Source organism: Oncorhynchus clarkii, unplaced genomic scaffold (genome assembly GCF_045791955.1).
Source record: "Oncorhynchus clarkii lewisi isolate Uvic-CL-2024 unplaced genomic scaffold, UVic_Ocla_1.0 unplaced_contig_5422_pilon_pilon, whole genome shotgun sequence".
Classification (NCBI taxonomy): Eukaryota; Metazoa; Chordata; class Actinopteri; order Salmoniformes; family Salmonidae; genus Oncorhynchus; species Oncorhynchus clarkii.
In genome coordinates this window covers 163,841-188,281 of record NW_027257938.1, presented here as the reverse complement: position 1 = coordinate 188,281, position 24,441 = coordinate 163,841, and the positions used below count along the sequence as shown (strand labels likewise).

Here is a 24,441-nt window from a genome sequence, read left to right as displayed (position 1 = left end):
GTTGTTTAGTCCTGATGGCTTCAAACAGGTTGTTGTTGTTGTTGTTGTTTAGTCCTGATGGCTTCAAACAGGTTGTTGTTGTTGTTGTTTAGTCCTGATGGCTTCAAACAGGTTGTTGTTGTTGTTGTTTAGTCCTGATGGCTTCAAACAGGTTGTTGTTGTTGTTGTTGTTGTTGTTTAGTCCTGATGGCTTCAAACGGGTTGTTGTTGTTGTTGTTGTTTAGTCCTGATGGCTTCAAACGGGTTGTTGTTGATGTTGTTGTTGTTTAGTCCTGATGGCTTCAAACGGGTTGTTGATGTTGTTGTTGTTTAGTCCTGATGGCTTCAAACGGGTTGTTGTTGTTGTTGTTGTTGTTTAGTCCTGATGGCTTCAAACGGGTTGTTGTTGTTGTTGTTGTTGTTGTTGTTTAGTCCTGATGGCTTCAAACAGGTTGTTGTTGTTGTTGTTGTTGTTGTTGTTGTTTAGTCCTGATGGCTTCAAACGGGTTGTTGTTGTTGTTGTTGTTGTTGTTGTTTAGTCCTGATGGCTTCAAACAGGTTGTTGATGTTGTTGTTGTTTAGTCCTGATGGCTTCAAACAGGTTGTTGATGTTGTTGTTGTTTAGTCCTGATGGCTTCAAACAGGTTGTTGTTGTTGTTGTTGTTGTTTAGTCCTGATGGCTTCAAACGGGTTGTTGATGTTGTTGTTGTTTAGTCCTGATGGCTTCAAACGGGTTGTTGATGTTGTTGTTGTTTAGTCCTGATGGCTTCAAACGGGTTGTTGATGTTGTTGTTGTTTAGTCCTGATGGCTTCAAACGGGTTGTTGTTGTTGTTGTTGTTTAGTCCTGATGGCTTCAAACGGGTTGTTGATGTTGTTGTTGTTTAGTCCTGATGGCTTCAAACGGGTTGTTGATGTTGTTGTTTAGTCCTGATGGCTTCAAACGGGTTGTTGATGTTGTTGTTGTTTAGTCCTGATGGCTTCAAACGGGTTGTTGTTGTTGTTTAGTCCTGATGGCTTCAAACAGGTTGTTGTTGTTGTTGTTGTTTAGTCCTGATGGCTTCAAACGGGTTGTTGTTGTTGTTGTTTAGTCCTGATGGCTTCAAACGGGTTGTTGTTGTTGTTGTTTAGTCCTGATGGCTTCAAACGGGTTGTTGTTGTTGTTGTTTAGTCCTGATGGCTAATATGTTAAAACAGGTTGTTGTTGTTGTTGTTGTTTAGTCCTGATGGCTAATATGTTCAAACAGGTTGTTGTTGTTTTTGTTGTTGTTTAGTCCTGATGGCTAATATGTTCAAACGGGTTGTTGTTGTTGTTGTTTAGTCCTGATGGTTAATATGTTCAAACGGGTTCTTGTTGTTGTTGTTTAGTCCTGATGGCTAATATGTTCAAACGGGTTGTTTGTATTATAGTAAATTTAAGCGGTAATATGGAAATGAAAGACACTTTGCACATTGCAACCTGTTCCCTACATACAGGGCCAGATTAATGCAGGGGCTTACCGGGGCTGAAGCCCCTGGGCCCAGGCCTGTGGGGGAGGTGGGGGGGGGGGCAAGACACTTCTATACAGTATATATTAGATAGAGATATTTATTTTTATTTTACTGCAACCGCCAACCACAGGAGGATTCAGGAACCCGCTGTCAATGAGTTTTAGACAACCTGCTGCCGCTCTGCTAATTATCAGACAGGGGGAGAGAAGAGGAGGCAGGGGCATCCACGTGGGTAACTGGGCGGGGCCCTGCCTTGATTGGGTAACTGGGCGGGGCCCTGCCTTGATTGGTCAACTGATTTAATAAAATAAACTGCATAATAAATAAATGTGACGGGTCAATTGGTGTGAGTCAGGGGCTGGACCCCAAGCCCATATGGGGCCCAAGAAGCAAAAAAATATATATATAAAATAATATTGAGTTGTAAAAAAAATATCCAATCACAGGAGCATGCTCTCAATGAACAGAATTTAGTCAGAGGATCAATAGTTAAAAATAAAAATAAATCATAATAAACTGGTTAAAATTTGATCAAATACATGTAATTGCCAAAATAAAGGAAACACCTACATAAATGTCTTAAATAGGTGTCGTGTCACCACGAGCTGCCAGAACAGCTTCAATGCACCTTGGCATAGATTCTACAAGTGGACCTGGACCATGCCTGGAAAATGGCACCCCACACATATACAAAACTTCTGTATCCCCTCATTTACTCAAGGGTTTACTTTATTTGGACAGTTACCGGTTGCCTAACAACACGATATCTAAATATACACGTTGTTGCATTGTGGGCCGTAGACATATAATCCATAGAAGAGGTTTTAGAGCCTCGTTCCCCCTGGCAGTTTGACTGTTAAACTCACTCGGGGGGTTTTAGAGCCTCGTTCCCCCTGGCAGTTTGACTGTTAAACTCACTAGGGGGGTTTAGGAGCCTCGTTCCCCTTGGCAGTTTGACTGTTAAACTCACTAGGGGGGTTTAGGAGCCTCGTTCCCCTTGGCAGTTTGACTGTTAAACTCACTAGGGGGGTTTAGGAGCCTCTTTCCCACTGGCAGTTTGACTGTTAAACTCACTAGGGGGGTTTTGGGTTTAAGTGACAAGTGCAATAGCAATGAGCAATATAAAAAAACATTATTTTTTTTTTTAGTGTGTGTTAAATATTTGAACATTTTGTTTAGTTAACATCCCTGCATATCATCAGTTCTCACATCTTCAAGAGTCACTCCTTGACCCCGGCAACGAGTCTCCGTGGCCCAAATTATTCCCTTTTAATAGTACACTGCTTTTGACCAGGGCTCACATACGGTAGTGCAACTATAGAGGGAATAAGATGCCAAATTGGGAGGAAACCCCTGGACCATTGACCAATAGAAGAGAAGCAGGAAGTAGCAGGTTGGATTCCAGGCACTTCTTCAGTCCAAAGTAAATACAGTCAAAAACAAATAAAAAAAACTAAGAATATATTAACTATCCAGGCCAGGTCTCATAGTGTCCGCCTCATAAGTCCTTCAGGCTTTAGTTTAGAGACGCTTCCTGGTCGACGAATCAAAAAATCGGTCAGCCCAAAAGACCTCTTTGAACTTTGGATTTGAGGTCAGGGTTCAAAGGTCGTAGGTCACTCCTATGACCATGGGAGACAGAACATGGAAGAAATGGTCACAACCCTTTTACTGTTCTCCGTCTTCTGCTGTAGCCAACCGGGCCAACTTCAGTCACATCCCAGGCTAGTCAGCAAGTCATGTAAAAAAGAGTTAACGCTTTAGGAATCCTCTTCAATAAAAAGGGTAGCAGGGTTGAGAGGTGTCTCCTGTTGTAGCCGCCTCAGATTGCCAGCCTCAGTCACAAGGGGAGGCCTGGCACGGCTGTCCCAGACTAGCCAGCAAGTCATGTTAGAGTCCTGTAAACCCTGGTCGCCCCTCAGTGAGGTAGCAGGGTCGAAAGGGGTTCAACACTCCTAGCAGGTTTTGGAGGGGGTTCAACAGCCCCCACACCCCCCCTTCCCTAGCAGCACATCCAAACATGTCCTCTTGTCTATCAGCTTTCACGAGCTACCTGAAACAATAGTAAATCACAAACCATAAATCAGCATACAACATCTGGAGCTTTCAGCATAAACACAATATGGAGGAAAAATCCAATTTAAAATAATTTATATAATCTACTACAGGAGGTTTACCAGACACACATAATCTACTACAGGAGGTTTACCAGACACACATAATCTACTACAGGAGGTTTACCAGACACACATAATCTACTACAGGAGGTTTACCAGACACACATAATCTACTACAGGAGGTTTACCAGACACACATAATCTACTACACTTTGAGGAGGTTTACCAGACATATAATCTACTACAGGAGGTTTACCAGACACATAATCTACTACGGGAGGTTTACCAGACACATAATCTACTACGGGAGGTTTACCAGACACACATAATCTACTACACTTTGAGGAGGTTTACCAGACACACATAATCTACTACAGGAGGTTTACCAGACACATAATCTACTACAGGAGGTTTACCAGACACATAATCTACTACACTTGGAGGTTTACCAGACACATAATCTACTACAGGAGGTTTACCAGACACATAATCTACTACAGGAGGTTTACCAGACACATAATCTACTACAGGAGGTTTACCAGACACACATAATCTACTACAGGAGGTTTACCAGACATATAATCTACTACACTTGGAGGTTTACCAGACACATATTAAGGGTAGTCTGGGACTAAGAATACTTTGATGGATTCCCCGTTGAGATGGTTTTTAAATCCACGACTTCTAGGCTTAAATCAGCATCCGGAAACAGCTCCTAAATGACCTTGTATTAACTATCATTCAAATAATGTTTTTTTTTTTTTTTAATTCAATCAATCAACGAGAAATCAAATCCCCGAAGTAGACAAATATGTTAACAACAAGTCACAATGTTATACTTACTGTCCTCGTCTGAGTCGAAGCCGAAAAGGGTTGCGCACTTCTTCAGCGAGACGTGCGTCTGCAACTCTTCTCCACTGTCGAAGGACAAGAAACACTTGGCGCAGCGCTGCCTATGGACGGACGGTGTCGCCGTGGTCCCCGACGCCTCCACCACGAGGTCCGGGCGCGTCGGAGAGAAGCGAGGGGTCCAGGACATCTCTTTCCTGCGTTTTGGCATGGTGGTGTACCGCTCGTCTAGGTAGGCCGTGGGTGGAGGCCGGATGTATGGCCTGTTGTTAATCTTCCCAAAGAAAGTTGAGTTTTTCGCTTCCTCCTTGATAGGGGGTTTGGGAGTATTTGCAGGGGGTTTGGGAGTATTTGCAGGGGTTTTGGGAGTATTTGTAGGGGTTTTGGGAGTAGCAGGTTTATGGTTTCGTGGGTCACATTTCTTGGATTTGGAAACTGTACTTGTTTTAAGACTTCTCTGGTATTTTGGCGATTCTTTAGGGAGGTCCTTTACGTGTCCGTTAACCATCTTCTGGTCACAGACATCGCTAGCTGTTGAGTCTGATGTTTCCACCAATGGTTTATCAGCTTTTTCCTTTGATTTACCTCCTACCACTTCTGTGACTTCATTAACATGTTTCTCTGGACCAGAGGTCTTCCTGGGTTCTTTGCTAACAGGCCTCTTGGGTTCCTTGATAACTCTTTGTTTCTTTAGAACTTGTGTTTTCTTTAACTTCTCGGTCACCACGGGTAACTTCTCGGTGACTTTCGGAGTGACGGTGGGAGGAACAGGTTGGGGGGTGGTGTCCTCGTCTGTGCTAACGCTTGACATCTTCCTGGGGTCTTTTCCAACACTCGGTTTCTTCACAAGTTGCGTTTTCTTTAACTTTTCTGTCACTTTTGTGTCGGTGGCTGGATCCAGTTGGGTATCCTTTTCTTTGCTAACGTTCGGTTTCTTAATCACTCGCATTTTCGTCAACTTGTTTATGATTTTTAGCTTTTTGGTAACTTTTTCAGTGGCGGTAATGGTGGTGGAGGTGGTTGGACCAGTTGGGGTATGATCGTCTTCGCTAACGTTCTGTCTCTTTACAGCCCACGCTTTCTTCACCTTATGAATCATCTTTAACTTCTTGCTCGCTTGCTCAGCTTTTTCATTGGACGTGGTGACGGGAGTAGTTGGAGCGTCCATTTTCTTACCAACACACGGTTTCCTCTTAACCCGCAATTTCCTCAACGTATTTGTTGCCTTTACAGAGACGGTAGAGGGGTCAGTAGTACGAGGATCTCCATGAACATGCCGTTTCTTTACGACCTGCGTTCTCTTTAACGTCTTGGTCAAGTCATACTTCCTGGTTACCTTTACAGTAGTAGTGAGGTCAGTTGCCGATCCCTCCTTTTCTCTAAGAGGCCATCGTCTCTTTACACCCTGCATCTCCTGTAGCTTATTCCTCCCCGTCTTACACGGTTTAATCACGTTAACAGAGGTGGTATTGGTGACAAGGGTAGAGGAAACGGATTCATCCTTCCCTTCCTTTGGAAGACGATAGTGTTCTTGTTCGTGGCGGTTCAGCTCCGGAAGACAAGCCAAGCGCTCCCGACAACCTGGGAAGCAGCACACTGCCAGGAGCGGCTGATGGGTCTTCGCGTGGTTCCTCATTTCTGTCGCTGCACTGAACCGGGCTTTACATCCATCATGTAGACAGGGATGCCTGGGAATTCCTTTGTGCCATAAAATGTGGTGCTGGTAATGCTGCAAAGTCAAAACATGTTTCTGGCAAATATTGCATTTGCCATTCCCGTGACGGAACGTCGTTTCCAAGGGTTTGGCGTCGCCGCGGTGATCGTCCAGAATATGTCCGAGGAGAGAACGCCGTTTTCCAGTGAATATCTCTGTGCATCCCTCCACAGGGCAGCTTCCGGGAGTCTCCTTACCCTGAACTGAAGTCTCTAGAGGTGAAACTGAAAGCCTGTCCTGTGTTACCGATACAGCCTGAGATTCTGTGTTGACCTCCATGGTCTTTGCCGAGGAACAGGGTTTCTCCCCTTCTTCCAAAAACGTTGTCAGAGGAGAGGAGCAGGTTCCCCCTTGTTCACCTGTCGATGTCTTCACCAGAGAAGTAGCAATCTCCACGGGTTCCTCCCTCTGTTCCAGAGCCGAGTGCTCCTCCTCTTGCCTCCTACTGATCTTTTCTTGTTCCTCTGCCTGAGTATCACCATCACCCTCAGTTCCTTCAACCTTAACTCGTCTTCTGCCCCTCTGTCCATTGACCTTCTGCGTCGACTGCTTGCCTTCAGACTCTTCTGTTGCGAGTTTAGTATCTGGTGAAGGTTGAGAGTCAGTTGAGAGCCCATTGGTCGACAGTAGCTTAGGGTTAGACCGTAGCTTCCTGCGATCCGGTGGAGTGGACTCCGAGCAGTTTATAGAGGAGATCCTATTGGTCGACCGTAGCTTCCTGCGATCCGGAGGCGTTGACTCGGCGGAGTTTACAGGGATCCTCTTGCGTCCCCGTCTCCCCCTCTGCGTTGAGCGTCCAGGCGTGTCTGACATCCCAGCTGTACAGTTCTCACGGACCTCCTCAATATCAGACGGTAGGTTTCCTTTTTTCAACTTGTCGACGTGTCGGGACAGATGCATCATAGCGAGCAGGTCGTTTTTGAACAGCATCCTACAGAACATACATTGGTCCCTGCGGAAGTGGTACATGGCGTGGGCTATAACGCGTTTGCCTTTGAAAACCTTGTTGCAGAGACTACAGCGATATGCCAGTGGGCTGTTCTCATTTTCCTGTGGGGTGCCATCTCCAGGAGTTTGTCCGATATCCCCAGAGACAGTTGGGTTGTCTTTTGTGAATTTTGGGGTGTCCTGTGTTTTCTGTGGAGAGTTTTCAGTGACTTTTGAGGGGTCTTCGGAATCCTGTGACGTGTCTTTGGGGACTCTTGGGGTGACCTTTGGAGTGTGAGCACTTTCAGTGACTTTCGGGTTGACCAGTGAATTGTACTGTGTGTCCTGTGGGGTGTCTTCAGTAACCATTGAGGTGTCTTCATTGACTTGTGTGTTCTGTGGGGTGTCCTCAGAGACCATCGGGGAATCTCCGCTGACCTTTGAGGTGTCTTTGGGTTCCTGTGACGTCTCTTCGGGGACTCTTGGGGTGTCCTCAGTGATCGGTGTGTCCTCATGGAGCTGTGGCGTGTCCCCATTGTTCTGTGTGGCACCACGTGTGTCCTTGGTGAGGTCTTCAGAGACCATTGGGGCATCCACTGTGAGCTGTAGGGTGTCTGCAGTGTTTTGTAGGGCGTCCTCAATGTGCTCAGAGGTATCTACAGTGACTTCCTGGCTGTCTACAGTAACTTCCTGGCTGTCTACAGTAACTTCCTGGCTGTCTACAGTAACTTCCTGGCTGTCTACAGTAACTTCCTGGCTGTCTACAGTAACTTCCTGGTTGTCTACAGTAACTTCCCGGCTATCCTCAATTCCCTCCGAGCTGTCCTCCTCTATGTTCTGTGGTAGTGTGTCCACAGCCTCTGGAGTATCCACCGTGGCTTTTGTGCGGTCCTCAGTAGCCTGTGGGGTGACCTCAGTGAAAGTGACTTTCAGGGTGTCCTCTGCGAGTTGTCTTATGTCCTGTGTATTCTGTGGGGGGTCTTCAGTGAACTGAGGGGTGCCATTGTCCTGTGTCGAGTCCACAGGGTGCTCAAGCTGCCGGGTCTCATCAGTGAGCCGTGGGAAGCTCTCAGCGGCCATTGGGATATCCTCCGGCTCCGCGTTTTGTGAGATACCTTTAATGTCCAGTTGGGTGTGCCGAGTGTCCATGTTTTCCTGGATGTCTGTAGTGTCCTGTGGGGTGACTTTGGTTATTTTTGAAGTGTCCTCAAGGACCACTGGGTCTGTGACGGCCGTAGGGATGACTTTTGGAGACTGTGGTGTCACCGTTGACGATGTCGTCTCCAACATTTTGCGCGAGACACCATCTGTGGTCTGTGGTGTCACCGACTGCTGCTTTGCGACAACATCAGAATCCGGACCCTTGGCAAACTTTTCAAACTCTCTAGCAAACGCATCCATTGAGGTATTAGCCAGCCAGCAGAAAGGAGTAAGAACAACAAGCTCCCGAGTTTCCTTTCCAGGGACGCTGCCAGTGTCACCCACCATTGCTTCATCCACACCAATGTTTGCTATATCCATAGCCTCTTTCAGAATGTCGGTAACTTCGGACTTCCTGGACGATTCTAGAATCTCCGCGACTTCAGAAGCGGTTCGCTTTTTTGGAACATTCGTAACTTCCGTTGGTTCTCTTGGAACATCAGTTACATATGTATTTGTTCTTCTTCCTGTGTTATTAGGAACAATTACATTCACTGAGAGAACAGATGGAATACATGTTTGCTGAGCATCGGTAGAGAATCCGTCCTCCTTGGGACTTGCGATGTGTTCGACAGCGCCATCTTGTGGTGTGAAAGTCATGTCTGTAGCAGTGACAGTTTGTGAGTAGACCTCAACTTCCATTTCCACTGCAGAAGTCTGGTAAAATACCCTCGAAGCGTCACACGGCACCGGCAGACAACTTTGGTTCAGGGAGGGACGGACATCTGTCGCTTTCAACAAACAGGTTTCGGTATTCAACGTGACACCTTCCGCCTTAGGCGTCTGGGCGTAGTTGTGCAACTGCTCTATGAAGAGACTGGCGTTCTGAGCGGAAAGGAGAAACACCTCTCCGAGTCTGTCCTTCACCCGATACTGTGCCTGGATTGGTGCCTTAGATTTATCACAGTTTAGAGTCACCAGTCCTTGCCTACTGAGATAATCCTCATGGAAGAACCCAAATACTTCATTGTCAGGTAGGGAGACCTCCAGCTTTGAGTCATGAGCAGGAGATACTACTGGTAGGTGGTTAGTAGCGGGAATCTCCTTCTGACGTTTACCTTCCTGTTCCCTCGGAGCTGTTAGACGAGCGGCCGCCATTTTATTTTGTGAGGTCACGGCATTCTTTTGTTTGGTTGTGCTTTCCTTGACAGCGGCACCAGACCGAGAGGTCTTATTGGTCTTGTCCACTGGTGTCTGCTGGGTCTTCTGCTGTGTAGGTTTCCTCCCCGGACGGCGACCCTTCCGGGGAGCACTGTTCTCAGCCTGGAACGTACCCTCCAGGAGCCACCGGGGTTTCCTACCCCGCCGTTTAGGAGGTTTCTTCTCCGAGAGTCTGGTCATGTGCCTATGTGGTCTGTGACCGACTTGCCTGGCCAGGTTCTCCTGCGCCATGTCCAGTTGTCTGAAGGACCGTCTGACAGAGGTGGTCTCGACTGAGGGCTCTGTTGTTTTGACGGATGACCGCGGTCCCGGCTTCGGCCCAGGCTTCCTCCCTCTTCTTTTTATAACAGGTTGTTCCTCGCCAACAGGGGGTTCAGCCAGCTTCTCCGTCTTCGCCATCGCCGGCGTCACATGATTAACAGGCAGCCGCTGCGACTCGACAACAGAGGTTTTTTCCAACCTTTGAGCTTTGACACGTTTGGCTGCCACGGAAACGTGATTCTTCTCTTCTTTTTGGAACCGCCTTTTGGGCGCCGTTACCTGGTGAAAGGGTTTAATCTGAACGTGTTTCTGTACCGGTTTAGTCTCTACATGTTTAGGCTGCACACGCTCCGACAGGTCAGCGCTCCAGCTGCAACAGGGCTCTTTGGTGGCGGTGCTGCAGTGGTTGGACACCCACCCATCATCCTCCTCCTCCATCATCATCCTCGCCAACGCCGCCTTCTTCTCGCTCATCAGCTTCAGGCAGTTGGTCCGGAGATTCAAAAGGTTCCAGAACTCTGGATCGAAGTAGAGACCTCTCTTCAGGGTCTGGAGGATCTCAAAGCGGATGTGGTTCCCGATGGGACCGGCTTCGACGTGGTACTCCTGGTCGGGGTGCGTGTAGAGGAGGAACACCGTTTTGTAGGCCTCCACGGTGCGTTCCAGGAAGAAGACGAGGAGGGCGCAGGCCCGGCAGACCTCCAGGTCGTTGGGGAGGAGGTAGGCTACCGTCTTGTAGACGAGGGACTTGGTGGCGGCGTCGCAGGGGTTCGTCTGGAGGGCGTGGGTGCAGAGCTCCACACAGAACTGGAGACCATCCTTTCCCAGCTGGGAGAGAAGAACAGAAATAGAACAGAAGGGGGTCAGTGAATTACCCATGCTGTACAAAAACATGTATTTATATATATATTTTTAGGCACACAGTCAGGTCCAGGACCAGCGGAAGCAGAACGGCCCCCTATAACATCAAAGATCCAGCACCATATTCCACAGTAGGTAATGGGGTTATTCTCTGCTCATACATCCTGATTTGGACACCAAACACACCGCTGGTCTGCGTGGACAAAGAGCTCTATTTACAGGTGCTCTGACCCGAAGCACCAGGTTCCAATCCAAGCGGCGTTTAGAAAACTCTGTGTACTGGTTAAACTCAAATCTTTCCCTCAGCGATTGTATACGAGTATAAAATAATACCAAAATGTTTTGGAGAATAAAATATAGCTCAGTATTTAGATCATGTATTTATCCAGTCTTTGTTGCTCATCTTCATCAAAAGGTGTCTATTTTTGACTGAAAAACAAACAATTATACTAACGAGTCGGCCTAATCATGATCTGGGCTGTGTCCCAAAAAAAGTGAACTATTCCCTATATACTGTAGTGTGCTATTCTTAACCAGGGACCATAAGTAGGGGCCCATTTGAGTCGCACCCCAGCACCATGCTAAGCTGATGGTATTTTTATTTTACTAGGCAAGTCAGTTAAAGAACAAATTCTTATTTTCAATGTCGGCCTAACCGGGGACCAGTGGGGTTAACTGCCTTGTTCAGGGGCAGAACGACAGATTTGTACCTCGTCAGCTCAGGGGGATTCGATCTTGCGACCTTTCGGTTACTCGTCCAACCGCTCATGTTGTTTGACAGTTCAACACAAATTCTCAGTCAAACCCCCCAAATAAAAGCCATGGCTTCTATTCATCTCTCTAGTCGGCACAGTAATCCTCAACAAAGCATCTGAAGAACGCTGACCTAAGCCAAGCCACCTGAGCGGAGGTACAACCCAAATCATCTCTCTAGTCGGCACAGTAATCCTCAACAAAGCATCTGAAGAAGGCTGACCTAAGCCAAGCCACCTGAGCGGAGGTACAACCCAAATCATCTCTCTAGTCGGCACAGTAATCCTCAACAAAGCATCTGAAGAAGGCTGACCTAAGCCAAGCCACCTGAGCGGAGGTACAACCCAAATCATCTCTCTAGTCGGCACAGTAATCCTCAACAAAGCATCTGAAGAAGGCTGACCTAAGCCAAGCCACCTGAGCGGAGGTACAACCCAAATCATCTCTCTAGTCGGCACAGTAATCCTCAACAAAGCATCTGAAGAAGGCTGACCTAAGCCAAGCCACCTGAGCGGAGGTACAACCCAAATCATCTCTCTAGTCGGCACAGTAATCCTCAACAAAGCATCTGAAGAACGCTGACCTAAGCCAAGCCACCTGAGCGGAGGTACAACCCAAATCAAAAAAAGAAGCTTTTCACATCATCCTCTACCACAACAACTCCATTACATCTGAACAAACAAAATGGCAGCTGGAATTTCAGCACTAAAAATCAACAATCGCAGGAGTTCCTGGCTCACCTCTGCAAGGATCACTCTAATGAAAGAGAATATGGATCTGATGTTGGTGGCAGACAGCAGCAACCGATGACTCTCTTCCAGGAAGGCCTGTTTGGAAGGGTTGACCCGCAGGCGGAGTCGACTCCATATGAACACCAAATCCCTGGAAGAGGAAGAGATTCAATAACAAGATGATAAAAAAAATAATCCACTTCTTTAATAAAAACGTTAATTATTACTGGGTTAAATAAAAAATAAAAAAAGTCAGTTTATTCATTAGCGGACTCAATTAAAAACCTGGGTTTGTAAATCAGATCCCAACGGGGGAGTAGGAAGTGGTCCAAGATCAATCAATGTTGTCTATAAAGCCCCATTCATGTCAACAGTTCTCACCAGGTGCTGAACGGTAACCAGGCCCAGAAAACCACAAACATCAAAGAACAAGCAGGATAAATACATGTCAGCTTTCAATTGTATTTATTTAGGTATTTAAAAAAAAAGTATATATATATATTTTTATTTATTTAACCTTTATTTTAAACTAGGCAAGTCAGTTAAGAACAAATTCTTATTTACAATGGACGGTCTACCCCCGGGACAAACTCTAACACAGACGATGCTGGGCCAATCGTGCGCCGCCCTACGGGACTCCCCGATTCACGGCCCCGGTGGTGATACAGCCTGGATTCGAAACCAGGGTGTCTGTAATGACGTCTCTAGCACTGAGATGCAGTGCCTCAGACCGCTGATCCAGGGTCTGTAGTGACGTCTCTAGCACTGAGATGCAGTGCCTCAGACCGCTGATCCAGGGTCTGTAGTGACGTCTCTAGCACTGAGATGCAGTGCCTCAGACCGCTGATCCAGGGTCTGTAGTGACGTCTCTAGCACTGAGATGCAGTGCCTCAGACCGGTACGATACACACGTCCCCCGGTGTAGAACACAGACCGGTACCATACACACGTCCCCCGGTGTAGAACACAGACCGGTACCATACACACTTCCCCCGGTGTAGAACACAGACCGGTACGATACACACGTCCCCCGGTGTAGAACACAGACCGGTACGATACACACGTCCCCCGGTGTAGAACACAGACCGGTACCATACACACGTCCCCTGATGTAGAACACAGACCGGTACCATACACACGTCCCCCGGTGTAGAACACAGACCAGTATGATGTGTATAGACAGTGACGAGCCTCACCACATGCAGTACATGTCTCCCCGGTGTAGAACACAGACCAGTATGATGTGTATAGACAGTGACAAGCCTCACCACATGCAGTACATGTCTCCCCGGTGTAGAACACAGACCAGTATGATACATGTCTCCCCGGTGTAGAACACAGACCAGTATGATGTGTATAGACAGTGAACACAGACCACCAGTATGATGTGTATAGACAGTGAACACAGACCAGTATGATGTGTATAGACAGTGACGAGCCTCACCACATGCAGTACATGTCTCCCCTGATGTAGAACACAGACCAGTATGATGTGTATAGACAGTGACGAGCCTCACCACATGCAGTACATGTCTCCCCTGATGTAGAACACAGACCAGTATGATGTGTATAGACAGTGAACACAGACCACCAGTATGATGTGTATAGACAGTGAACACAGACCAGTATGATGTGTATAGACAGTGACGAGCCTCACCACATGCAGTACATGTCTCCCCGGTGTAGAACACAGACCGGTACGATACACACGTCCCCCGGTGTAGAACACAGACCGGTACCATACACACGTCCCCCGGTGTAGAACACAGACCAGTATGATGTGTATAGACAGTGACGAGCCTCACCACATGCAGTACATGTCTCCCCTGATGTAGAACACAGACCAGTATGATGTGTATAGACAGTGACGAGGCTCACCACATGCAGTACATGTCTCCCCGGTGTAGAACACAGACCAGTATGACACATGTCTCCCCGGTGTAGAACACAGACCAGTATGATGTGTATAGACAGTGAACACAGACCAGTATGATGTGTATAGACAGTGACGAGGCTCACCACATGCAGTACATGTCTCCCCGGTGTAGAACACAGACCGGTACGATACACACGTCCCCCGGTGTAGAACACAGACCGGTACCATACACACGTCCCCCGGTGTAGAACACAGACCAGTATGATGTGTATAGACAGTGACGAGCCTCACCACATGCAGTACATGTCTCCCCGGTGTAGAACACAGACCAGTATGATGTGTATAGACAGTGAACACAGACCACCAGTATGATGTGTATAGACAGTGAACACAGACCACCAGTATGATGTGTATAGACAGTGAACACAGACCAGTATGATGTGTATAGACAGTGAACACAGACCAGTATGATGTGTATTGACAGTGAACACAGACCAGTATGATGTGTATAGACAGTGACGAGCCTCACCACATGCAGTACATGTCTCCCCGGTGTAGCTGCTGAGAGAGGAAGGCTGTGCAGAGGGCCAGGAGCGTCTCGTCGCTCTCCTCACTCTCTGTGTTACACACGATATCCACAGCGTCCTTACCGTCAATGTCAGACATCTACAGGTAGAGAGAGAGAAGAAGAAGAAATGGTGACATCATTCAAGCATTTATACGGTAGATTCCAGTGGTGTAGTGGAGGGCGAACGCAGGGCTACACCGTTAGGGGAGCGTTACTTTTCTCATCTCTACTGTAGATCCCAGCTAGCATATCAGTCCATCCTCTCATCTCTACTGTAGATCCCAGCTAGCATATCAGTCCATCCTCTCATCTCTACTGTAGATCCCAGCTAGCATATCAGTCCATCCTCTCATCTCCACTGTAGATCCCATCTAGCATATCAGTCCATCCTCTCATCTCTACTGTAGATCCCAGCTAGCATATCAGTCCATCCTCTCATCTCTACTGTGGATCCCAGCTAGCATATCAGTCCATCCTCTCATCTCTACTGTAGATCCCAGCTAGCATATCAATCCATCCTCTCATCTCTACTGTAGATCCCAGCTAGCATCAGTCCATCCTCTCATCTCTACTGTAGATCCCAGCTAGCATATCAGTCCATCCTCTCATCTCCACTGTAGATCCCATCTAGCATATCAGTCCATCCTCTCATCTCTACTGTAGATCCCAGCTAGCATATCAGTCCATCCTCTCATCTCTACTGTGGATCCCAGCTAGCATATCAGTCCATCCTCTCATCTCTACATCCCATCTAGCATATCAGTCCATCCTCTCATCTCTACTGTAGATCCCAGCTAGCATATCAGTCCATCCTCTCATCTCTACTGTAGATCCCATCTAGCATATCAGTTCATCCTCTCATATCTACTGTAGATCCCAGCTAGCATATCAGTCCATCCTCTCATCTCTACATCCCATCTAGCATATCAGTCCATCCTCTAATCTCTACTGTAGATCCCATCTAGCGTATCAGTCCATCCTCTCATCTCTACATCCCAGCTAGCATATCAGTCCATCCTCTCATCTCTACATCCCATCTAGCATATCAGTTCATCCTATCATCTCTACATCCCATCTAGCATATCAGTTCATCCTCTCATCTCTACATCCCATCTAGCATATCAGTCCATCCTCTCATCTCTACTGTAGATCCCAGCTAGCATATCAGTCCATCCTCTCATCTCTACATCCCATCTAGCATATCAGTCCATCCTCTCATCTCTACTGTAGATCCCAGCTAGCACATCAGTCCATCCTCTCATCTCTACTGTAGATCCCAGCTAGCACATCAGTCCATCCTCTCATCTCTACTGTAGATCCCAGCTAGCACATCAGTCCATCCTCTCATCTCTACTGTAGATCCCAGCTAGCATATCAGTCCATCCTCTCATCTCTACTGTAGATCCCAGCTAGCATATCAATCCATCCTCTCATCTCTACTGTAGATCCCAGCTAGCATATCAGTCCATCCTCTCATCTCTACTGTGGATCCCAGCTAGCATATCAGTCCATCCTCTCATCTCTACTGTAGATCCCAGCTAGCATATCAGTCCATCCTCTCATCTCTACTGTGGATCCCAGCTAGCATATCAGTCCATCCTCTCATCTCTACTGTAGATCCCAGCTAGCATATCAGTCCATCCTCTCATCTCTACTGTGGATCCCAGCTAGCATATCAGTCCATCCTCTCATCTCTACTGTAGATCCCAGCTAGCATATCAATCCATCCTCTCATCTCTACTGTAGATCCCAGCTAGCATCTCAGTCCATCCTCTCATCTCTACATCCCAGCTAGCATATCAGTCCATCCTCTCATCTCTACATCCCAGCTAGCATATCAGTCCATCCTCTCATCTCTACATCCCAGCTAGCATATCAGTCCATCCTCTCATCTCTACTGTGGATCCCAGCTAGCATATCAGTCCATCCTCTCATCTCTACTGTAGATCCCAGCTAGCACATCAGTCCATCCTCTCATCTCTACTGTAGATCCCAGCTAGCACATCAGTCCATCCTCTCATCTCTACTGTAGATCCCAGCTAGCATATCAGTCCATCCTCTCATCTCTACTGTAGATCCCAGCTAGCATATCAATCCATCCTCTCATCTCTACTGTAGATCCCAGCTAGCATATCAGTCCATCCTCTCATCTCTACTGTGGATCCCAGCTAGCATATCAGTCCATCCTCTCATCTCTACTGTAGATCCCAGCTAGCATATCAGTCCATCCTCTCATCTCTACTGTGGATCCCAGCTAGCATATCAGTCCATCCTCTCATCTCTACTGTAGATCCCAGCTAGCATATCAGTCCATCCTCTCATCTCTACTGTGGATCCCAGCTAGCATATCAGTCCATCCTCTCATCTCTACTGTAGATCCCAGCTAGCATATCAATCCATCCTCTCATCTCTACTGTAGATCCCAGCTAGCATCTCAGTCCATCCTCTCATCTCTACATCCCAGCTAGCATATCAGTCCATCCTCTCATCTCTACATCCCAGCTAGCATATCAGTCCATCCTCTCATCTCTACATCCCAGCTAGCATATCAGTCCATCCTCTCATCTCTACTGTGGATCCCAGCTAGCATATCAGTCCATCCTCTCATCTCTACTGTGGATCCCAGCTAGCATATCAGTCCATCCTCTCATCTCTACTGTAGATCCCATCTAGCATATCAGTCCATCCTCTCATCTCTACTGTAGATCCCAGCTAGCATCAGTCCATCCTCTCATCTCTACTGTAGATCCCAGCTAGCATATCAGTCCATCCTCTCATCTCTACTGTAGATCCCATCTAGCATATCAGTCCATCCTCTCATCTCTACTGTAGATCCCATCTAGCACATCAGTCCATCCTCTCATCTCTACATCCCATCTAGCATCTCAGTCCATCCTCTCATCTCTACATCCCAGCTAGCATATCAGTCCATCCTCTCATCTCTACTGTAGATCCCATCTAGCATATCAGTCCATCCTCTCATCTCCACTGTAGTTCCCAGCTAGCATATCAGTCCATCCTCTCATCTCTACTGTGGATCCCAGCTAGCATATCAGTCCATCCTCTCATCTCTACATCCCATCTAGCATATCAGTCCATCCTCTCATCTCTACTGTAGATCCCATCTAGCATATCAGTCCATCCTCTCATCTCTACTGTAGATCCCAGCTAGCATATCAGTCCATCCTCTCATCTCTACATCCCATCTAGCATATCAGTCCATCCTCTCATCTCTACTGTAGATCCCAGCTAGCATATCAGTCCATCCTCTCATCTCTACATCCCATCTAGCATCTCAGTCCATCCTCTCATCTCTACTGTAGATCCCAGCTAGCATATCAGTCCATCCTCTCATCTCTACTGTAGATCCCAGCTAGCATATCAGTCCATCCTCTCATCTCTACTGTGGATCCCAGCTAGCATATCAGTCCATCCTCTCATCTCTACTGTAGATCCCAGCTAGCACATCAGTCCATCCTCTCATCTCTACTGTAGATCCCAGCTAGCACATCAGTCCATCCTCTCATCTCTACTGTAGATCCCAGCTAGCATATCAGTCCATCCTCTCATCTCTACTGTAGATCCCAGCAAGCACATCAGTCCATCCTCTCATCTCTACATCCCATCTAGCATCTCAGTCCATCCTCTCATCTCTACATCCCAGCTAGCATATCAGTCCATCCTCTCATCTCTACTGTAGATCCCATCTAGCATATCAGTCCATCCTCTCATCTCCACTGTAATTCCCAGCTAGCATATCAGTCCATCCTCTCATCTCTACTGTGGATCCCAGCTAGCATATCAGTCCATCCTCTCATCTCTACTGTAGATCCCATCTAGCATATCAGTCCATCCTCTCATCTTTACTGTAGATCCCATCTAGCACATCAGTCCATCCTCTCATCTCTACATCCCATCTAGCATCTCAGTCCATCCTCTCATCTCTACATCCCAGCTAGCATATCAGTCCATCCTCTCATCTCTACTGTAGATCCCATCTAGCATATCAGTCCATCCTCTCATCTCCACTGTAGTTCCCAGCTAGCATATCAGTCCATCCTCTCATCTCTACTGTGGATTCCAGCTAGCATATCAGTCCATCCTCTCATCTCTACATCCCATCTAGCATATCAGTCCATCCTCTCATCTCTACTGTAGATCCCATCTAGCATATCAGTCCATCCTCTCATCTCTACTGTAGATCCCAGCTAGCATATCAGTCCATCCTCTCATCTCTACATCCCATCTAGCATATCAGTCCATCCTCTCATCTCTACTGTAGATCCCAGCTAGCATATCAGTCCATCCTCTCATCTCTACATCCCATCTAGCATCTCAGTCCATCCTCTCATCTCTACATCCCAGCTAGCATATCAGTCCATCCTCTCATCTCTACTGTAGATCCCATCTAGCATATCAGTCCATCCTCTCATCTCCACTGTAGATCCCATCTAGCATATCAGTCCATCCTCTCATCTCTACTGTAGATCCCAGCTAGCATATCAGTCCATCCTCTCATCTCCACTGTGGATCCCAGCTAGCATATCAGTCCATCCTCTCATCTCTACATCCCATCTAGCATCTCAGTCCATCCTCGTCTCTACAGTAGATCCCATCTATCAATTACAGTAATTATCCCGAGCAGTCATTAGCCCCCCCCCCATTCCCAACATGTTATATTTAAGTCATATAGCAGATGCTATTATCCAGAACCCAGGAATCCTAATAACCAAAGTTTGTTCCCCTCACCTCTTCGTGCATATGGCGAGGGAGCGATGCCTTCAACAGACAGGTGAGGTAGGCCTGTCGGAAGAACAGGTGTCGCCCGGCAACGGGGTGCTGAGAGCAGGTCTTAGCCAAGACCACCGCCTCGGTGAACATCTCACTGGACAGCAGGTAACGAACACGCAGCTCAAAGAACACTGGCACCTCTGAGCCTAGGTACCGGTCCACTGTGGAGAGAGACAGGTCAAGGGTCAGTGTTGGACCTCAACCTCGGTATCGGTCCACTGTGGAGAGAGACAGGTCAAGGGTCAATGTTGCACCTCTGAGCCTAGGTACCGGTCCACTGTGGAGAGAGACAGGTCAAGGGTCAATGTTGCACCTCTGAGCCTAGGTACTGGTCCACTGTGGAGAGAGACAGGTCAAGGGTCAATGTTGCACCTCTGAGCCTAGGTACCGGTCCACTGTGGAGAGAGACAGGTCAAGGGTCAATGTAGCACCTCTGAGCCTAGGTACCGGTCCACTGTGGAGAGAGACAGGTCAAGGGTCAATGTTGCATCCCAAATAGTGCTCTATATTTGGGGTAAAGAAAGAGAAAGGAGTGCAACAGTAGTAAATATTAAATCCACAGAGAGAGGAACCTCTAGTTAACGGACTCCTGTCATTATAGATGGACGACTCCAGAGCAGATATTTACAGGACAGATTTCTAGTCAGTAATACAACATGGTACATGGATGAGTAGTTGGTCCATGGCCCTCCCCTCTCATCCTGCCTTTCTCTCCCAGACTCTCACCTTCATCCCGGGGCAGTTGTGAGTCCTTCAGGATGGCCTGCAGTATGGGGTTGGTCCACGGTCCCTTCTCTCTGATGATCTGTCCCACCTGCAGCAGGTGGATGTTCTGGTGTCTCTCCAGCTGGGAAAAACATTCCTGAAAAAAGGAGGAAGAGGTTAGCCTGGTCCAAGATCTTTACGTGCCATCTTGCCAAACTCAAGAGTGATGTTTTAGAGCATTCCATAAAGCAGTGAGAAATGGATATGATCTGATTGGTCAGCTGATTCAAACGGATATGATCTGATTGGTCAGCTGAGTCAACACAGCCTCTTTGTGTCGTCTTGTTGACATAACAACCATAGGAGCTGGCAAGACAGCACAAACAGATATGGAACCAGGCTAGGAAGCAAGGGGTTGTTAAGACAACTCACCTGGAACGAATCAAGGATTTTTTTCAAGGGATCCTGCAGGATCTTATTTCTGTTCAAAAACAGCAAGAGCTCAAAAGCACTCCTGTGGGGAGAGAGAGAAAGGGGAGGGGGAGAGAGAAAGGGGAGGGGGAGAGAAAGGGGAGGGGGAGAGAAAGGGGAGGGGGAGAGAAAGGGGAGGGGGAGAGAAAGGGGAGGGGGAGAGAAAGGGGAGGGGAAGAGAAAGGAGAGGGGTGGGAGAGAGAGAAAGGGGAGGGGGAGAGAAAGGGGAGGGGGAGAGAAAGGGGAGGGGGAGAGAAAGGGGAGGGGGAGAGAAAGGGGAGGGGAGGGGAAGAGAAAGGGGAGGGGAAGAGAAAGGGGAGGGGAAGAGAAAGGGGAGGGGAAGAGAAAGGGGAGGGGAAGAGAAAGGGGAGGGGAAGAGAAAGGGGAGGGGAAGAGAAAGGGGAGGGGTGGGAGAGAGAAAGGGGAGGGGAAGAGAAAGGGGAGGGGTGGGAGAGAGAAAGGGGAGGGTTGGGGGGAGAGAGAAAGGGGAGGGTTGGGGGGAGAGAGAAAGGGGAGGGGTGGGGGTGAGAGAGAAAGGGGAGGGGTGGGGAGAGAGAGAAAGGGGAGGGGTGGGGGGGGGAGAAAGGGGAGGGGTGGGGGGGAGAGAAAGGGGAGGGGTGGGGGGAGAGAAAGGGGAGGGGTGGGGGGAGAGAAAGGGGAGGGGTGGGGGGAGAGAAAGGGGAGGGGTGGGGGGAGAGAAAGGGGAGGGGTGGGGGGAGAGAAAGGGGAGGGGTGGGGGAGAGAGAAGGGGGAGGGGTGGGGGAGAGAGAAGGGGGAGGGGTGGGGGAGAGAGAGGGGGGAGGGGTGGGGGAGAGAGAGGGGGAGGGGTGGGGGAGAGAGAGGGGGGAGGGGTGGGGGAGAGAGAAGGGGGAGAGAGAAGGGGGAGAGAGAAGGGGGAGGGGTGGGGGAGAGAGAAGGGGGAGGGGTGGGGGAGAGAGAAGGGGGAGGGGTGGGGGAGAGAGAAGGGGGAGGGGTGGGGGAGAGAGAAGGGGGAGGGGTGGGGGAGAGAGAAAGGGGAGGGGTGGGGGGAGAGAGAAAGGGGAGGGGTGGGGGGAGAGAGAAAGGGGATGGGTGGGGGGAGAGAGAAAGGGGAGGGGAAGGGGAGAGAGAGAAAGGGGAGGGGGAGAGAGAGAAAGGGGAGGGGTGGGGAGAGAGAGAAAGGTGAGGGGTGGGGCGAGAGAAAGGGGGGGGTGGGGGGAGAGAAAGGGGAGGGGTGGGGGGAGAGAAAGGGGAGGGGTGGGGGGAGAGAAAGGGGAGGGGTGGGGGAGAGAAAGGGGAGGGGTGGGGGAGAGAGAAGGGGGAGGGGTGGGGGAGAGAGAAGGGGGAGGGGTGGGGGAGAGAGAAGGGGGAGGGGTGGGGGAGAGAGAAGGGGGAGGGGTGGGGGAGAGAGAAGGGGGAGGGGTGGGGGAGAGAGAAGGGGGAGGGGTGGGGGGGAGAGAAAGGGGAGGGGTGTGGGGGAGAGAAAGGGGAGGGGTGTGGGGGAGAGAAAGTGGAGGGGTGTTGGGAGAGAGAAAGGGGAAGGGTGGGGGGGAGAAAGGGGAGGGGTGTTGGGGAGAGAGAAAGGGGAAGGGTGGGGGGAGAGAGAAAGGGGAGGTGTGGGGGGGAGAGAAAGGGGAGGTGTGGGGGGGAGAGAAAGGGGAGGTGTGGGGGGGAGAGAAAGGGGAGGTGTGGGGGGGAGAGAAAGGGGAGGTGTTGGGGGAGAGAAAATAAATGTAACAACAGGGACGGAATAACAAGGCTGAAAGGGGCAGAGTCACCCTAGAAAACAACACTCATACTGGAGATAGAAACTGGGTTTGACAGGACTATGGACTCCAAGGAGCAGAGTAACCCTAGAAAACAACACTCATACTGGAGATGGAGACTGGGGGTGACAGGACTATGGACTCCAAGGAGCAGAGTCACCCTAGAAAACAACACTCATACTGGAGATAGAAACTGGGGGTGACAGGACTATGGACTCCAAGGAGCAGAGTAACCCTAGAAAACAACACTCATACTGGAGATGGAGACTGGGGGTGACAGGACTATGGACTCCAAGGAGCAGGTAAACAAGTCAACACTCATACTGGAGATGGAGACTGGGGGTGACATGGACTCCAAGGAGCAGGTAAACAAGTCAAGACTCATACTTACAGGGCAAGGCTACTCAGTGCAGGTAAACAAGTCAACACTCATACTTACAGGGCAAGGCTACTCAGTGTGTAGCATACATGTTCACAGTCAGACGGGAAGCAGGCCGAGGCTTGGACAAAGGAACATAGAGCAGTCTGGAGCACCTGCAGCTGTGGCAAGGGTACCTGCCATCGTCCTGAATACACCTCCACCAACTACAAGGGAAGGGAGCAGAGAGGGAAGGGGGTGGGGAGAGTGAGATACAGGTAGGAAAGGGGAGGGGGGAGATACAGGTAGGAAAGGGGAGAGATACAGGTAGGAAAGGGGAGAGGGGAGATACAGGTAGGAAAGGGGAGGGGGGAGATACAGGTAGGAAAGGTAGGAAAGGGGGAGATACAGGTAGGAAAGGGGGAGATACAGGTAGGAAAGGGGGGGATACAGGTAGGAAAGGGGGAGATACAGGTAGGAAAGGGGGAGATACAGGTAGGAAAGGGGGATGAAAAATAAAGACATTGGATAGAGAAACCATACCAAGACGTTGGATGGGCCCAATTAAAAACAATTGTCCCCTTCATTGCATCACCATCTCAACTTATTTAGTAGCAACTGAATACTTCGCTAGCTACATTATTACCAAACTAGGCCAGTCAGACTAACTAGACACTGTAGCTAGCTACATTATTACAAAACTAGGCCATAGTCACACTAACTAGACACTGTAGCTAGCTACATTATTACAAAACTAGGCCATAGTCACACTAACTAGACACTGTAGCTAGCTACATTATTACAAAACTAGGCCATAGTCAGACTAACTAGACACTGTAGCTAGCTACATTATTACAAAACTAGGCCATAGTCAGACTAACTAGACACTGTAGCTTGCTACATTATTACCAAACTAGGCCATAGTCACACTAACTAGACACTGTAGCTAGCTACAAGTATATGTAACGTTAACGCTTCAATCTGACAAACTGTAAAAACAAGGGCAGACATTGAATTCCACTAGAGGTCTTATTAAACACCTTCCCGAATCTACTGTTGGTAAACTAGCAGCTAAACTAACTCGCTAAAGTGGGAACTGAAGATAACTTGGCTAACAAGCAAGCTACCCGAGAACGACTTGACAATGCTTTTCCCCGTAGCTAGCTAGTTAGCTACTATCATGCATTTTGAAAAGGGTGAATTAGGATATAACATATGTGACATTACAGGGGGAAAAACAGGTTGGTTTATTGGTTGCTAGCTAGCCATTTACGGGTTGTTATCTGTCTGTTTGAGGGGGGAGGGGAATAGGTTGGTTGGCTAGTTAGCCTTAGCATAGATTAGAGAAAGGAGCTCTGGCTAGCTAGCTAGCTAGCTACCGTTAGCTAGTACGAGTCTGTCCTGGGGAAAACAAGTATTTTTCCTCTCTCTCCCCCAGGTGTAATTCCAATACATTGCTTTACCTTACAGAACCGTACACAATATAACTTGCTTTGAAGTCCGTATTCTTCACTTGAACTACTGACAAATAAACTATTCAATTCTTTTTTAAAACCTTCTAACTCAAATTCACTCTCTTCTTCCGCCATACTGCTTGTCTTGCCTAGCGCGTAGCTACAGCGACTAAAACGCGACGCGTCCGAGCGTATCGCGGTCGAGAGATTTGATTGGATGAAACTCACGTCTGTATTGCCCTACGGCGGAAAATACGTCTTGTGATTGGAGGACACTGCACATCGTCTAAAAAATACAAAAAAACGCCCCTACATTGAAAGGTATCTTGTGTGTTTATATGTTATGGGTTACATTGGAACATTGTTGCAACGTGTTTGATTAACGTTTCTTTGAACGTTGTCACCAACCTAATATTGAACGAGTCAATTAG

General features: G+C 48.4%; 1 protein-coding gene across 1 annotated transcript; it reads right to left on the bottom strand.

Moving 5' to 3' along the window:
• Positions 1–2,622: 2,622 nt before the first annotated feature.
• LOC139394103 (mucin-2-like) lies at positions 2,623–24,180 on the bottom strand. The gene is made up of 9 exons (XM_071142122.1): positions 24,020–24,180; positions 22,638–22,783; positions 20,415–20,496; positions 20,004–20,139; positions 19,236–19,438; positions 14,448–14,584; positions 12,052–12,193; positions 4,429–10,525; positions 2,623–3,521 (listed from the first exon to the last, which is right to left on the bottom strand). The coding sequence occupies exons 1-9, from the start codon at positions 24,143–24,145 to the stop codon at positions 3,511–3,513; spliced, it is 7,080 nt and encodes a 2,359-aa protein (XP_070998223.1). The 5' UTR covers positions 24,146–24,180; the 3' UTR covers positions 2,623–3,510.
• Positions 24,181–24,441: the final 261 nt, after the last annotated feature.